This window comes from Schistocerca gregaria, chromosome 5 (assembly GCF_023897955.1).
Source record: "Schistocerca gregaria isolate iqSchGreg1 chromosome 5, iqSchGreg1.2, whole genome shotgun sequence".
Lineage (NCBI taxonomy): Eukaryota > Metazoa > Arthropoda > Insecta > Orthoptera > Acrididae > Schistocerca > Schistocerca gregaria.
Window position 1 is genome coordinate 343,227,133 of NC_064924.1, and position 16,566 is coordinate 343,243,698.

Sequence of the window (16,566 nt, forward strand, 5' to 3'; positions counted from 1 at the left end):
CTATTCGTTCGTTTCTTTCGTCAGTCGACTCGAATGAATCGAGTTGTCGAGCAGCTGTATTTTCCTATGTACCACGTGCGTCAGAGTCATCCTATTTTATACGTTTCTGTCTGTTACGGTAAAAGTAAAGGTAGCTCCAGATATCTTTACAGCCTGTCCTTGAGGTTTTTCTGTATCCGCCACTGCTCAGGACTGCACCCTCGACGTTATCGTTAATGGTAAAACTACTCCAATCCCACTGGACTGCGTGAAACCTGCATACCTCTTTCAAGAATAAATTCCAGCGAGGACAACAAAGCACAGTCCCCGCACCAGTTCCAACTGCTTCGTCAGCGCTGGTTCCGACAACCGCTGACGCGAAAAAGCCCCCGATGCCCATCATGATAGGGTCTACGAGTCCATTTCCTTGAAAGGTTGTTGGACAGTGCTCTACTTTCCTGGCGGGGGCTGATGTAGGAGACACAAGTGACACTACAGTGCAGTGCTGTTAGTGTTCTTTTCGCGGGATGTTTTGTAACGCTGTCAAAGTGCTTCCACGCCAGCCGCCATAGGCGCTGTATTCTATGACACTTTTGCGCAAGAATAGTTTCTTATTCCGTTGTTGTTATTTTAGGTACAGAGTTGCTTTTGACTGTTACATGTTGTAGATGTCGGGTCGATTCTATTTCCGTGTGAAACGCCTCGATTTAAAATTTTCATTTATCAACTCTCTGTTCATTTGAATAAAGCGTTACTGATTCTGAAGTGAAGAGTCTCTTTCGTTATATCGACGGCTAATAAATAGTACGCACGCAATAATTTGTTCGGACGGCAACAGACGCGTTGCTACTCCGACAAACATAAAAGCAACTTTCAGTGTTGCTAAATAGATATATTTCTCCTGTTATATTTCCTCTGTAAGAGAATAGAATTATGTTATTTTAGTTTTGAGATTTTTTTACTTTAATGTACTTAAAATTTATTCTGTAGAGGTGGTTAACAGCATTGCTATACTAGAAAAAATTGTGCGTATATCTCTGGTCCTTACTGCGCAGTTTCTTTTTATATCCATCTGCCTGGTGAGACTATTTTTAGGTTTACGAATGACAGTTTTAGAAGAGTTTATTTCCTCTTGGTGGCTGGGACCACAATTGTTTCCGGCAGGACGTTTCTATGCTACAGTGAATGCTTTTCAGAATATAGCAACGAGTTAAAATATGAGTGTCAGAGATCGAGTGTGACCTACGTAATCTTTGGATTTGGTTGAAATATTCGAAGCAGAACGATATGTTGCAGAGGAGGGTTGTAGCAGACGACATATGAAAGTGTTTTTGATACATCTGAACGAAACAAACATTCGAAAATGCCGGTTGAGTTCGGAACCGCGAAAACTGTCTTTATATTGGCTATAGTGGTGGGCTGTTTTGCAGTCTTATGGCCAAAATTATTTTATCCAATGTTGCAATCTTCCATCAGCAATCGAGCACCGCTTGATCAATCTCAAGGTAAGCGTATAAAAAAACTTTTCATTGGGGCTTATTTTTATTTTCGTTGTAATGTGCAGAAGCCCCCATTAATGACGATTGTACTACACGTTTGTAACGAAATAATGGCGTGGCAATTGGCCTAAAAGTATATAACTGCATAAGGTTCTGGTTGGTTTTGTTGCACTACAAGAAAGGTATTCGATCAGTGTATTTTTTAGAAGGCAATTGTTGCACTAAACTGACTGTTTATTTAATTAACCATACGCAGATATTAAAATTCTTCCATATTTACTTTGTACAATAGTTGTTAAAAGAACTGTAAAAAATCTTCAGTGAAATATGTAGTTGGTTGACGGCATGTTATGTATAGTGGAGACTGAACACTCTCTGAGAGATGTATGTGTTAAATTTGCGTTGCATCTGTCATATAATGGCCCGCAACTGTTTTTTTTTCAGAATGATGTATAAATGGTAGGTTGCAGTAATACACAGCCCCTACCTTAAAGATTTCCCCCTGCAAAGTATCCACTTGTAGAATATCATGAACAGTTAAGGATGCCATCACACTTTTTGGCTGAGCGGTTATATATTACAGTACTTCATCTGCGGTGAAGAATCATTTCTTTTCATGTACAGTCGTTTTAAAAATGCTGAGAGAATTGGAAGACTGGAGTACTTTGTATATTTTCTGTGGAATATTTTCTAAAGGATTTCGCTGATGTATGAAAGCTGTTGGGAAAGCTTATTGGTCAGTTGACTAGACAATTTGTTTCATTAATAATGCTACTTGTTTCCGCAACACTTACTTTACATTTGGCATAACCTTGTGTTTTGTGAAGACATGAGATGCAGTTATATTTAGGATTGCAGCCACAGTAATAATCACAAAAAAAGGGGGGTGGGCAAAATATTTAGTTCCATTCTTGATACTTACTTAAGGTAGGCATGGTCTTGTTAAACTTTTATAGGGAAAGCAAATAGAAATGCTCAGCATGGAAAGAGACATGAAAGATAAATCTCTTCTGCTAGTATGATCACTTTGTTTCCTACTAGCGTCCGGAGAGAATAGAGCAGACCCAGTGTGTAATATTCTCTACTTGCATGGTTTCTTTGTGTTTCATCTTCTGTCCTGTAGCTTCTTGGGGAGACCTCTCAGCAAATTCCTGATTATTAATTACAGCTCAATATGTTGTTCTATCTTGACAAATTTATTTGCTGATTTCGTTTGTCTTTGTGATAGTCATCCCTGTTCCGTATTTGATAATTGTGGATCTGACTATTAAAAGCTGAAACTTGATCATTTTTAATGAAGCAGATGGTTTAAAATATAAATGTAGATGTTAAAGTCATGAGTTTTAGTTTCTTAAAGATGCATCTATATGATGCTGTGAAAGCAACATCATTTATTAATCGTACACCTTTCTTTTGGAGCTTAAGACTGGTTTGCAAAAGAGATATTTCCCCAGAATACTATACAATATCTTGGTAGACAATGTATGTATGTATGTATGCGTAATAAGCTCTTAACACTGTTTCGGTATTGCCGCAATCTTTAAGCATTCTTAATATGCAACAGTACTTGCTTAATTTTTGTTAATCATTTCTACATATTTTTCCCATCTTAGATGCTCATCCACCCATAATCCTAAAAATTTTATGCGATTCTTTTGCTGAATTTGGCTATTCGATAATGAGACTTTTACCTTGGTCCTCTTTTTGTTCCTTATATGGTTGAAGTTCATCCAATCAGTTTTTCTTGTCATTGACAACCTAGACAGTTATCTTTAAACCATTTTTCTGCCACTTCTGCTGTTTTATCGATTTTTGGTTGAAAAATGTTGTGGTAGGTCATTAATAAAAACCAAGACTAACAATAGTCTGAATACTGAGCAGCCCATAATTAACTTTTTTATATTCAGAATGGTGCACATTTCCATCTTGAGAAATTTGCACTCTTTCTTTCCTATTAGTTAAATATGAGTTGACCTGCTCTTGCGAAATGCCATGGGAGCTATAATTATAGTTTTTACAGTAGTAAATTATCATTTATAAGAGCAAACCTTTTGGAAAGCTCCAAAAACAATCCACAGATCAGTTCCTTCTTCTCAATAACTTTATAAAAATGTTTTAGGAAATTGAAGAGCTGTTTGTATAGATTTGCCTTTTCTGAAACTATTCAGTGGATTTATGAGAATCTTATTTTTGTTATCTGAGGCACATTTTATTTTCTCGTAGGGATTATGTATACTCCTTGCAATTTTGAAATTTTTTCTTTCTTAGCCTTTACTGCTGCTGGTTCAATAATCTCGCCTAAATATTTGACTTTGTCAACTTGAGAGTTTTTCTACTATGACAACAGAAGGTTGGTTTCTGAATTTGTTTGGTTTCTTCCACACACTGTATCCAGTATGAAATTTGGAAGTGTCATTTTCTTTTTGTTACTATTTCATGTTTGTCTACTGACTGAATTACTTCATTTGTTATCAGAGGAGATTGTATTATCAGCAAATGCTTCTTTTTTCTTCTTCTTCTTCTTATTATTATTTTTAATTCAGATCCTTATCACCTTGGAACTTTGGTTTGTGTTGTATTTCAGTGTGTTTCCTAATGTCAGATGCTACATTAAACACTTTTTCTTATTAGTTTCCCCATGTTCAGATTGCAGTTATTCCACAACTGTATATTCATATCGAGACCATCACCAAGTGGATCTGAAAACTGTGCTGTTGTGAAGTAGCAGAATTTTCGTATCCTCTTCATAATGGCCTGGATGTTACAGAAGAAACATTGTGGGTTTGAAGTATTTGCCATCATCTGGAGTGGCTTGTCAGATTTGTTATAGATATTGATTTGTATCCATCACACTTTTTTTGCCCTGGACTAGAATTTTCCTCATTATCCTGTATTTGTCATTCAATATGTTTTCATGTCCGATATTAAGGGTTCTTTCCCATACACAGCTTTATAAATGATTACTTTGTTGTTATGTTTAACTTTTGTATGTGTTGACCTTTTTTGTTGGAGATGTCTGTTCCCCTGTACACTCTTGAACTTCTGTGATGTCTGTGCTTCTTTTTCTAGTTGTTTTAGTTCAATGACCTTACAGAAAAGTTTGAAATATGGGCACCACAAAAAGTTGAGATTCCAACCATCTGTTTCAACAGTTGATGTAAATATGGTGGAAACACCTTTTGTAAGTGTATACCATATGAAGACTGTGACATCACTCATTACACCCATGAACAATGTAAATAGCACATGAAATATTTAACTCCAACAATAAAATGTAAGTAATGAGGGTAAATGTGTGAAGTATGGGGGTTTTGGGTAGGGACAAACTGAATATACAACAATAAGAATAATGACACAAAAAAGCCCTTGAAACTCTGAATATTGAGCATTACTGAATAACCATCAGTATCACAAAGTTCGTTTGACCACTATACCAGTAGCTCAAATACAACTGGTACCGCAAATTTCGCTTGACTGTTACAGTAGCTAAAACATAGCCCATTCTTACAAAAACAAATGCATTCAAAGTGTCCAACTCTTCACTACCCTATCTAAAACAAAGTCCACTGAACAACAAAACAAAAATCACTCCTACAACTAATATTAAAGATAACCTAACCTGAGTAGTGGTAAACCTATGTCCAATCACAATCCAACTTAATCGCCACCACTAACGAGATAAGACCAAAAATTCATGGAAACCTGTATATGGGGGAAAAAGAAAAGTTTACTGTACTAATAATATTGCAATGTCTTCATAGCAGCAGAATCTTGACTTGGTGGGTATTATGAGTGATATGAACATGTTAAAAAGGGAAGAGGAAGGAACTTGATGGACAGTATTTTTTTGTGTTGCAACTGCTGACTAGACAACATTGCAATTGTGGTATGTAATAAACATATGCCTATCATGGACACAAATTTGAGAAATTCAGTATATTTTTCTTAACTGATAGTTCCCCCAACATCAGGGAGCATATTGACATTGTAACCAGAACTGTTGGCAAGCAAAGTATACTGTAGCATAAAGTAGCACAATTCACAACTAGAAAAATATGGTTGGGTAATTGGAGAACTAGAAACTTTGAGCCAGGCTGATTGTAAACATAGGTACAATTATTCTGGAGAGTTAACAGCATAAAACTTTCTGGAACCACAATGGTGCATGTTGCAGACTTGCTAAACCACCTGATACACTTGGAAATTGCAGACCTCAACATAAAAAAACTTTAATCTACCTTCTCCATTAGTGATCTGTGCCTTGGGACAATTGAGCCAGTAATTCAGCTTGTGATGATGGTTTTCTAAACCTTGACAGCTGTCAGTTGAAAGCTTGAATACTGTAATAACAAAATCACAATGTTAGCAATTGCTGGGTGATTTATGGATGCAAGTGACTGTCAATTAATAGTCTGGGAATGCCAGACTTGGTGATTCAGGCTAATTTGAGACTTCAAAGTAAAGTGGTATGTTGACATGGTTTATATATTACATAATAATCCATGTTGTGGAAAATAATTGGCTCAGTGTGATCCTAACTGCAACTTTGTGTTATGGGTCTACTTTTTTCTGCTAGTAGTATTGACCACCACAACTTAATTAACCAAAGCTCTTAACAAATATCAATGGAGATCTTCTAGTTAAGGACCCAACATGGAGTTGATCAAGCTGGTATTTAGTGAAACTGTATCTAGGCATGTGTTGTTTTGAACAGTTACTAATGATAAATGCCATCACTTCTACTTCATATATTTTCTTTTACAAACATTCCATGACACACTAAAATGTCATGACTTGAATAATCAAAATTAGAAAAAGTAGAAAAAAATAACACAGTTGGTACTGAGTTATTACATTATCGATATTTTTGTTTTAGTTGTATGATGAATATGGTAGGTTTAACAACTTCATATTTTATGTAAATTAAGTTTTCCTTCTTACAGAATTTTTGGCAAGACAAACCCTGATATGCAGTTTGACAAAAAGAAATATTTAGGCTTATGTACATTGTAAAACATTTGTCTTGTAAGTTACTTAGTCATTATTGTTATTTTTTGAAATTTTCAGCTTGCTGCGATGTGATTTTTGAAACTGATATTAATGCCATAAAAATAATGATGGAGATGTGCGGCAATATTTTACACCACCACAGTGAATTAGATCCAAAGATTAATGCAGCTTTCTTGCAAGGAAAATGGTCAAAAGAAATGGTCAATACTTGTAGGTCTGATGTCTTAGAAAAATGTGGTGTCGACATAACAGCCTTTTTAAATGAAAGGGTTAGACTTGGTCACAGTTACAAACAGATGTTGGATGGCATAAGATCATTCAATATATCAGTTTGCCTGAAAACAAATTTCGGTGTTCCGCCTTCTTTAATAGGGGCACCTAGAAGAATGAGGATACTCAGTGCACCACGTAAGCAGTAATTTCTTTGTGTCGTGTGTCTGATCTCAACAAACTAACAAGTAAAATATGGTGTTTAGTATATTAGTAATTAACACACGCAAGATACACGAGGGACTGGGGTGGTGGTGGTGGTGGTGGTGGTGGTCATCGTCTTCAGTCCTGAGACTGGTTTGATGCAGCTCTACATGCTACTCTATCCTGTGCAAGCTTCATCTCCCAGTACCTACTCCAACCTGCATCCTTCTGAATCTGCGTAGTGTATTCATCTCTTGGTCTCCCTCTAAGATTTTTACTCTCCACGCCACCCTCCAATTCTTCTAGTCAAGTTGTGCCACAAACTCCTCTTCTCCCCAATCCTATTCAATATTTTCGCATTAGTTAAGTGATCTACCTATCTAATCTTCAGCATTCTTCTGTAGCACCACATTTCGAAAGCTTCTATTCTCTTCTTGTCCAAACAATTTATTGTCCATGTTTCACTTCCGTACATGGCTACACTCCATACAAATACTTTCAGAAAAAGACTTCCTGACACTTAAATCAATACTCAATGTTAACAAATTTCTCTTTTTCAGAAACGCTTTCCTTGCCATTGCCAGTCTACATTTTATATCCTCTCTACTTCGACCATCATCAGTTATTTTGCTTCCCAAATAGCAAAACTTTAAGCGTTTTTTTTCCTGATCTAATTCCCTCAGCATCACTTGACTTAATTCGACTACATTCCATTATCCCCATTTTGCTTTTGTTGATGTTCATCTTGTACCCCCCCCCCCCCCCCCCCCTTTCAAGACACTGTCCATTCTGTTCAACTGCTCTTCCAAGTCCTTTGCTGTCTCTGACAGAATTACAGTGTCATCGGCGAACCTCAAAGTTTTTATTTCTTCTCCATGCATTTTAATTCCTACTTCACATTTTTCTTTTGTTTCCTTTACTGCTTGCTCAATATACAGAATGAATAACACCGGGGATAGGTTACAACCCTGTCTCACTCCCTTCCCAACCACTGCTTCCCTTTCATGCCCCTTGACCCTTATAACTGCCATTTGGTTTCTGCACAAATTGTAAATAGCCTTTCCCTCCCTGTATTTTACCCCTGCCACCTTCAAAATTTGAAAGAGATTACTCCAGTCAACATTGTCAAAAGCTTTCTCTAAGTCTGCAAAGGCTAGAAATGTAGGTTTGCCTTTCCTTAATCTATTTTCTAAGATAAGTCGTAGGGTCAGTATTGCGTCCCATGTTCCAACATTTCTATGGAATCCAAACTGATCTTCGCCGAGGTCGGCTTCTACCAGTTTTTCAATTCGTCTGTAAAGAATTTGCATTAATATTTTGCAACTGTGACTTATTAAACTTATAGTTCAGTTATTTTCACATCTGTCTCAACACCTGCTTTCTTTGGTATTGGAATTATTATATTCTTCTTGAAGTCTGAGGGTATTTTGCCTTTTCATGTTGTCATATCTCCCATTTCATTTTTATCTACATCCTCTTCCATTTCCATAATATTGTCCTCGAGGACATTGCCCTTGTATAGACCCTCTGTATACTCCTTCCACCTGTCTGCTTTTCCTTCTTTGCTTTGAACTGGGTCTCCATCTGAGCACTTGAAATTCATACAAGTGGTTCTCTTTTCTCCAAAGGTCTCTTTAATTTTCCTGTAAGCTGTATCTATCTTACCCCTCGTGAGATAAGCCTCTACATCCTTACATTTGTCCTCTAGCCATTCCTGCTTAGCCATTTTGCACTTCCTGTCACTCATTTTTGAGATGTTTGTTTTCTATTTTGCCTGCTTCATTTACTGCATTTTTATATTTTCTCCTGTCATCAATTAAATTTTAATTTCTTCTTTTACCTAAAGATTACTGCTAGCCCTCATCTTTTTACCTTCTTGATCCTCAGTTGCCTTCACTACTTTATCCCTCAAATCAACCCATTCTTCTTCTACTGTATTTCTTTCCCTCATTCCCGTCAATTGTTCCCTTAAGCTCTGTACAATCTCTGGTTTAGTCAGTTTATCTAGGTCCCATCTCCATAAATTGCCATCTTTTTGCAGTTTCTTCGGCTTCAATCTGCAGTTCATAACCAATAGATTGTGGTCAGAGTCCACATCTGCCCCTGGAAATGTCTTACATTTTAGAATGTGGTTCCTAAACCTCTGTCTTACCATTATATAATCTGTCTGATACCTTCTAGTATCTCCAGGCTTCTTCCATGTATACAACCTTCTTTTATGATTCTTGAACCAAGTGTTAGTTATGATTAAGTTATGCTCTGTGCAGAGTTCTAACAGGCGGCTTCCTCTTTCATTTCTTACCCCCAATCCATATTCACCTACTACGTTTCCTTCTCTCTTTTCCTACTGTTGAGTTCTAGTCACGCATGACTATTAAATTTTCATCTCCCTTCACTATCTGAAGATTTTTTTTTTATATCATCATACATTTCATCAATTTCTTTGTCATCTGCAGAGCTAGTTGGCATATAAACTTGTGCTACTGTAGTAGGTGAGTGCTACATGTCTGTCTTGGCCACAATAACGCGTTCACTATGCGGTTTGTAGTAACTTACCCCCACTCCTATTTTTTTATTCATTATTAAACCTACACCTGCCTTACCCCTATTTGATTTTGTATTTATAACCCTGTATTCACCTGACCAAAAGTCTTGTTTCTCTTGCCACCGAACTTCACTAATTGCCACTATATCTAACTTTAACCTATCTATTTCCCTTTTTAAGATGGGTTAAGGATAGCCAATACATGGCTCAGTTTCGTTATTGTTTCCTCTGAAATACCTTATGAAGTTGACAGGCTCCTTGAGCTGTTATTGTGGTATAAACATGTGCTTTTGTTATGGTGTTATGTCTACTTAACACAACAGTGAATGTAGCATTATGCACTGAGTTTTCATTGTTACCTCCTAACAATCTGTACATAATGGGGTCATAGGTGAATTGTGTGTGGAAATCTTTAATATATTAAAAAGAACCCTGTTTAAAATGTTGATTAGTGAATACTGTTTATGCAGTCAGATATGGGTGATATTGTATTCATGATACTGCCACAGTAGTGTTGACAGTGTGCCATGTATTTCATGTGTCTAATACTTGATGATATAATTGACTGACTTAAATTTTACTGACCATTAATGTTTGTGCTACTTCAGCTTGGAAGAAAATTCACTGTACTGCTTAAATGGTTGTGTTCCTTTCAAGTACTAGGCTCACTTGAGAGGGGAAGGACCCCAAACAGGCCAACTTGGAGTAGGAGAGGCACCATAGGACATTTTCGTTTCCGCTGTCTATACTTTTAGAAATAAATTCATAAAACTTTGTCAGAATGGCCGTGAAGGATGCAAGATTCGCACTCATAGCAGTGGAAGTTCAAAAACATAACATATTTTTTTTATTTTTTATTTTATTTATTTATTTATTTATTTATTTTTTTTTACCTGTGAGGTTTCATCTTTTTTCCTGCATATGTTACTGTAGGTACATTTTTTCATAAATAAGAGATTGTTTGGTGAATTTTGCTCAGCATACTTACTACATGGGTATGAAACTCTAGAACTTATGTAAGTTATGAAAAATTTTTAGAAAAATGTTTAGAAAAACCTCCAATTTTACAGCTAATTCTCAATTTTTACCACAATTTTTAATAGATTTGGAAAATTTGAGTTTCATGCACCTGCAAGTATGGTTTGTATGCTGTGCAAAATTCATTGAAGAATCTCCGTACTTACGAAGAAAAGTGTACCTGTAGCAGCAAGTGCAGGCAATAGTAAGTTGAGAAAAAAAAGATGAAATTTAACATGTTAAAAAAAAATTGTTGCTATGTTTTAGAACATCCAGTGCAATGAGAATGAATCCTGAATCCTTTCTGGCCATGCTGACAAGGTTGTTTTATGAATTTATTTGTGAAACTATAGACAGTGGAAATTAAAATGTCCTACGGTCCCTCTCCTGCTCCAACATCGGCCAGTTTGATGCCCCCCCCCCCCCCCTTTCCGCATTCCTCCTTAACTCCATCTTTTGGTGTTTTTTAATGTCTCGTAAGCAAAATCTAGGTAAAAACAACCACATTTGAATTTAACAATGTAGTCCATCAAAACTAGCTACCCAGAGCTGGAAGAGTGCTTTGTGGCATGATATTGATTGCATTAGTATAATTTGCTACTTGCCAGGAGATCGTAAAATATCTAACAAGATGTTGAAACAATCTTGCCATCACACAAAACTTTGAAGAAATTCAGACTTCACCTTATTCATAGAAAACCACTAGTTTCTTAAGTCAAACATTAATGTATAATATAATATATTGCGTTAATTTTCTGCAGAAGTTACACAACAGTGTATTAATAGGTGAATCTTTATTGATAACTAATGCAAATAAAACTTAGGTATTCTATGTGGCGAAGATGATAAAGGTTGAAGAAGCGAAGCAGAATAGGAGAGCTGAAAAAATAAAGAAATGCAGTGGGCGGAGAGGAAGAAAATGGAGAATCGAAGTTCTGCTGCGCATGTAACCAGAGGAGAAATGCAACTCAAAAAGAAGCGTTTGAAATAGAACAAACTTATGTCATTTTAGGCTTCAGTCAAATAATTTCAGATTGCAAACATTTGTCTTGGTCTGAAATTATTAACTATAATTTATATTACTGCTATGAATTACTTTCTTTGCAAAGGTATTTTCACATTTAGATTATGAAAGTGCACAATGCTTAGATTGCCCAGTCATTAATATAATGCTGACACTGTATTTGAATATGAAAGTTGACTATACTATATGATTCTTTCATAGCCAGATATTGTCAAATTTTATTAGTCTGAATCACTCAGATTGATTAGAATTACTTTGTTTCACTGCAACTGATCTTGTGCTGTGTGTATTGTATTTTTTGTGACAGGGCCCATACGTCAAGAGCGACCACCCCATCTGCGGCCTGATATGTTGCATCCAGCTCTTAGGGAACGTGGACGAGCTATTCCACAGTCCCACATTGTTCCTAGGATTGTTGAAAAGGAGGGGCGTGTAAGTCAAAACATCAGTTCTTATAGTTTGTGATTTGTAATTAAGGCACTTTAGTGTGCTTAAGAAAGTGAAATTAATGCTACTTATCATTTGGAGGAGACAGAGGGATCAATAAACAGAAGACACTAAGCTTATTGAGCTTGAAAAACTGTATGGCTGAGAGGGGGAAGGTTGGCATGTATTGGTAACAGAGTAAGCTTACCTCGTATTTGGGCATTTTGTGGATTAGTAGGTTCTGAATAATGACATATTTTAATTTTTATCTTTCTTGGGTGTTTACCTTACCTTACAATGTATTTATTCACTGTCTAAACACACTACAAAAATTTCCTCACATTTAAATGTGTGTTCTATTTTAGGATTTATGAACTGCTTCTTGCTAGTAACTGTATTGGCAGGGAGCCAGACAGCATTTTTAAAACTGTCTGAAGCTAACACTCATTTTCTGTCCTATGATCATGGCGGTTTGTTGTTTAAACCATATACAGGGTGTTTCAAAAATGACCGATTTATTTGAAACGGCAATACAAACTAAACGAGCAGCGATAGAAATACACAGTTTGTTGCAATATGCTTGGGACAACAGTACATTTTCAGGCAGACAAACTTTCGAAATTACAGTAGTTAAAATTGTCAACAACAGATGGCGCTGCGGTCTGGGAAACTCTATAGTACGATATTTTCCACATATACACCATGCGTAGCAATAATATGGCGTAGTCTCTGAATGAAATCACCCGAAACCTTTGACAACGTGTCTGGTGGAATGGCTTCACATGCAGATGAGATGTACTGCTTCAGCTGTTCAATTGTTTCTGGATTCTGGCGGTACACCTGGTCTTTAAAGTGTCCCCACAGAAAGAAGTCACAGGGGTTCATGTCTGGCGAGTAAGGAGGCCAATCCACGCCGCCTCCTGTATGTTTCGGATAGCCCAAAGCAATCACACGATCATCGAAATATTCATTCAGGAAATTAAAGACGTCGGCCGTGCGATGTGGCCGGGCACCATCTTGCATAAACCACGAGGTGTTCGCAGTGTCGTCTAAGGCAGTTTGTACCGCCACAAATTCATGAAGAATGTCCAGATAGCGTGATGCAGTAATCGTTTCGGATCTGAAAAATGGGCCAATGATTCCTTTGGAAGAAATGGCGGCCCAGACCAGTACTTTGTGAGGATGCAGGGACGATGGGACTGCAACATGGGGCGTTTCGGTTCCCCATATGCGCCAGTTCTGTTTATTGACAAAGCCGTCCAGGTAAAAATAAGCTTCGTCAGTAAACCAAATGCTGCCCACATGCATATCGCCGTCATCAATCCTGTGCACTATATCGTTAGTGAATGTCTCTCGTGCAGCAATGGTAGCGGCACGGAGGGGTTGCCGCGTTTGAATTTTGTATGGATAGAGGTGTAAACTCTGGCGCATGAGACGATACATGGACGTTGGCGTCATTTGGACCGCAGCTGCAACACGGCGAACGGAAACCCGAGGCCGCTGTTGGATCACCTGCTGCACTAGCTGTGCGTTGCCCTCTGTGGTTGCCGTACACGGTCGCCCTACCTATCCAGCACGTTCATCCGTCACGTTCCCAGTCCGTTGAAATTTTTCAAACAGATCCTTTATTGTATCGCTTTTCGGTCCTTTGGTTACATTAAACCTCCGTTGAAAACTTCGTCTTGTTGTAACAACACTGTGTTCTAGGCGGTGGAATTCCAACACCAGAAAAATCCTCTGTTCTAAGGAATAAACCATGTTGTCCACAGCACACTTGCACGTTGTGAACAGCACACGCTTACAGCAGAAAGACAACATACAGACTGGCATACCCACAGACTGCGTCGTCTTCTATATCTTTCACCTCACTTGCAGCGCCATCTGTTGTTGAAAATTGTAGCTACTGTGATTTCGAAAGTTTGTCCGCCTGAAAATGTACTGTTGTCCCAAGCATAGTGCAACAAACAGTGTATTTCTATCGCTGCTCGTTTAGTTTTTATTGCTGTTTCAAATATACCGGTCATTTTTGAAACACCAAGTAACTGATAGTACCCATCATTCCTAACTTGAAGCTTGGAGAACCTCGGCAGATTAGTGGAGTGTGTGACTACCTGTATTTCTTTCAAGCTCCTGATGTGTTTCTCAGTTTCAGAATTGTTATCAGATGTAAAAGTATGAGGGACATTCAGTAATTAAAAAAGACAAATTGTTGTAGAAATGAAACAATTTGTAGGAATTGTTATGTACTTCAGTTCCTTTGGGTTGGCATCACTGGGTTGAGCTGAGAACAGCTGACAGATAAAAATTGTTTTGTTTACATCCCTGCATTTAACAGTGGTGTGTCCACTTGAAGCTTCCACATTAGTCGAAAAATGTGCAGTGTTTTGTTTGTTACTTTCTGAAGGTTGAAAACCATCCAAATTCGTTTGCAAAATGATTTTATAGTATGGTGAAAGTTGTATAAACTGTGGAACTGTTTAGAAGTGCATAGAACAGTTCAAAAACTATCAAACGTCAATGACTGAGCAGCAGCATTATGGCTGCCCACTTAAAACCAGTATTCGTGACATTATTCACAAAGACCAACTTCTCATAGTTGAACATGTAGCAAAAGCAGTTGCAGTAAGTGTTGGCACCATTCATACTGTTCTCAGTAACAAGTTTAAGTACAGCAAAACAAGTACAAGATTACAAAAGAGTTAATGCAAAAAAAAAAAAAAAAAAAAAAAAAAAAGAGAGAGAGAGAGAGAGAGAGAGAGAGAGAGAGAGAGAGAGAGAGAGAGAGAAGAAGAAGCCATAAAGTGTGAACAGACTTGAGAGAACACTATGAAAGGGTAGGTGAACCTCTTCTTAAAAAGATTTTAAATGTGTGATGGTGCTTGGTTTCACCATTTTGACCAAGAGTCTGAAAGATAACAGGCAGATCAAAGAATTTATGGGAAAGTGGCTCAAGCAAGACAGATGTCTTGCATCCAGTATAAAAAAAACTAATCCATCACTGGAGGAAGTGTGTAATTATTGGTGGTGATTGTGTTGAGAAGTAGTAAGTTTCATTTTGTAGAAATAATTTTTTTCCTCTATCAGTTTTTCTTTAATTATCAAATATCTGTCACAGTACCCATTTTTTGTGCTCTTTCCTTGGTTAGCAATAACTTTGCTCACAAACCGGTTTAATGGAATAGAAATTCTCAAATTCATAATGTATTTGCTACAGCAAGTGTTTTAGTTACTCATTCTTTGCAGATTTTTAATTTTATTTTCAGCTATTTCTCCAGTGTAACATACATAAAACATAAAGAGGCACTCTTTCTTGAAAATGTTGTCAGTTAAAGCAGTCTGTTGACGCTAGAAATACAGATTTTGTGTTGACATTATACTGTTATCTTAATTGCCCCCTTAATCTGCTTTAGAGGTTGTCAGTCCTCACGAGCTGTTACATTTTGCAGACTCTCATGGTCTGTTCTTCTCAAAGTAGTCATATCATGAATTGGAAGATTGCTCAAATTATGAGCCTGTGCCATTCGGTGGTGTGTAATGAGTTTGTATTCTTTCCAAAAGCAACCAGAAAGTGGTAACTTTCTCGAATAAATGTTTCACACGTTCTTGCCACATCAGATTTGTATTCAGCATCAAGCTTTCAGTGATTTCCTACTGCTGATGACAGAAGAAGCTGTGGAAAGGTTAAGACTAAATACAAATCTGACATGGCAAGAACTCTTAAGTATTTATTCAGGAAATAGCAATGGTTGATATATGATGTTATTCTAAAACCGATTGTTAGTTGCCTTGTTAAATAAGGTGGCATGCAATTGCACTGAAGCAGGCTTAACCATCTTGCATATCAGTTCATATGATGCTATAGGGAAGCAGTATGCTATTTCCCCCCCCCCCCCCCCCCCCCCTTTCTTCACTGATGTGCATTTTCTGTTAAAATAACTGCACTTGACTTTTGAAAAATCTGTCGCTCATTTATTCATATGAAACCATACATGAAGTTAATATTCCCAAATACTTCATGACTTAAAACACATTTGCTTATCATCATATTAGCACAATTTTTACTTTGTGAACAATAACTTCCATGCTACATTAGCCACACAGTACTGCAGGTCCATTGTCAGATTTTCTTGTTGCACCATATGTTAGGATGCTCATTCGCTGAAAGTAAAGAAGTATTAAAGAACCTATTGAACGGAGTAAACAGTATGCTGAATACAGAATATGAAATGAAACTGAACCAAAGAAAGATAAAAGTAATGAGGAGTAGAAAAATAGGAAAATTTTCAAATAAAAATTGGGAACCATGTAAAAGACAAAGTGAACGACAGTTGCTATCTGAGAAGCACAGTAGTGCAGGATAAGCAAAGCAAGGAGCATAAAAGAAGTAGACTACCACAGCAGAAAGACTGTACCCACCAAAATAAGACCCCACATATCAAATATAGACCTTCATTCAAGAAAGAAATTTCTAACAAAATTATCTGGAGTTTAGCGAATTAAGATAGCAGGGCGTGTAAATCATTAGACATATTTTTTCGCATAAATATTCTTTGTCGTTATATATAATTTCAAACCAAATGTGTTGTTTTGGTTTCTTCCTTCGCATCTGTTTTACAGAAAACAAGGAAGTTGTGTTCATGGTTTATTGGATT

The 16,566-nt window shown here is 37.1% G+C and overlaps 1 protein-coding gene across 15 annotated transcripts in view; it reads left to right on the top strand.

The window, feature by feature from the left end:
• Positions 1-996: 996 nt before the first annotated feature.
• The window catches only part of LOC126272912 (ABC transporter F family member 4), a 202,419-nt gene continuing 186,849 nt past the window's right edge, over positions 997-16,566 (top strand). For 4 of the 15 annotated variants that reach the window (XM_049976180.1, XM_049976182.1, XM_049976178.1 and 1 more), the window contains exons 1-3: positions 1,054-1,484; positions 6,546-6,896; positions 11,796-11,920. In XM_049976180.1, coding sequence (XP_049832137.1) covers positions 1,343-1,484; positions 6,546-6,896; positions 11,796-11,920 — 618 coding nt within the window. In that variant the 5' untranslated portion in view covers positions 1,054-1,342. Of the gene's footprint in view, positions 1,485-6,545; positions 6,897-11,795; positions 11,921-16,566 lie in introns of all 15 variants that reach the window. The other 11 variants (XM_049976185.1, XM_049976190.1, XM_049976186.1 and 8 more) reach the window with 8 other exon arrangements.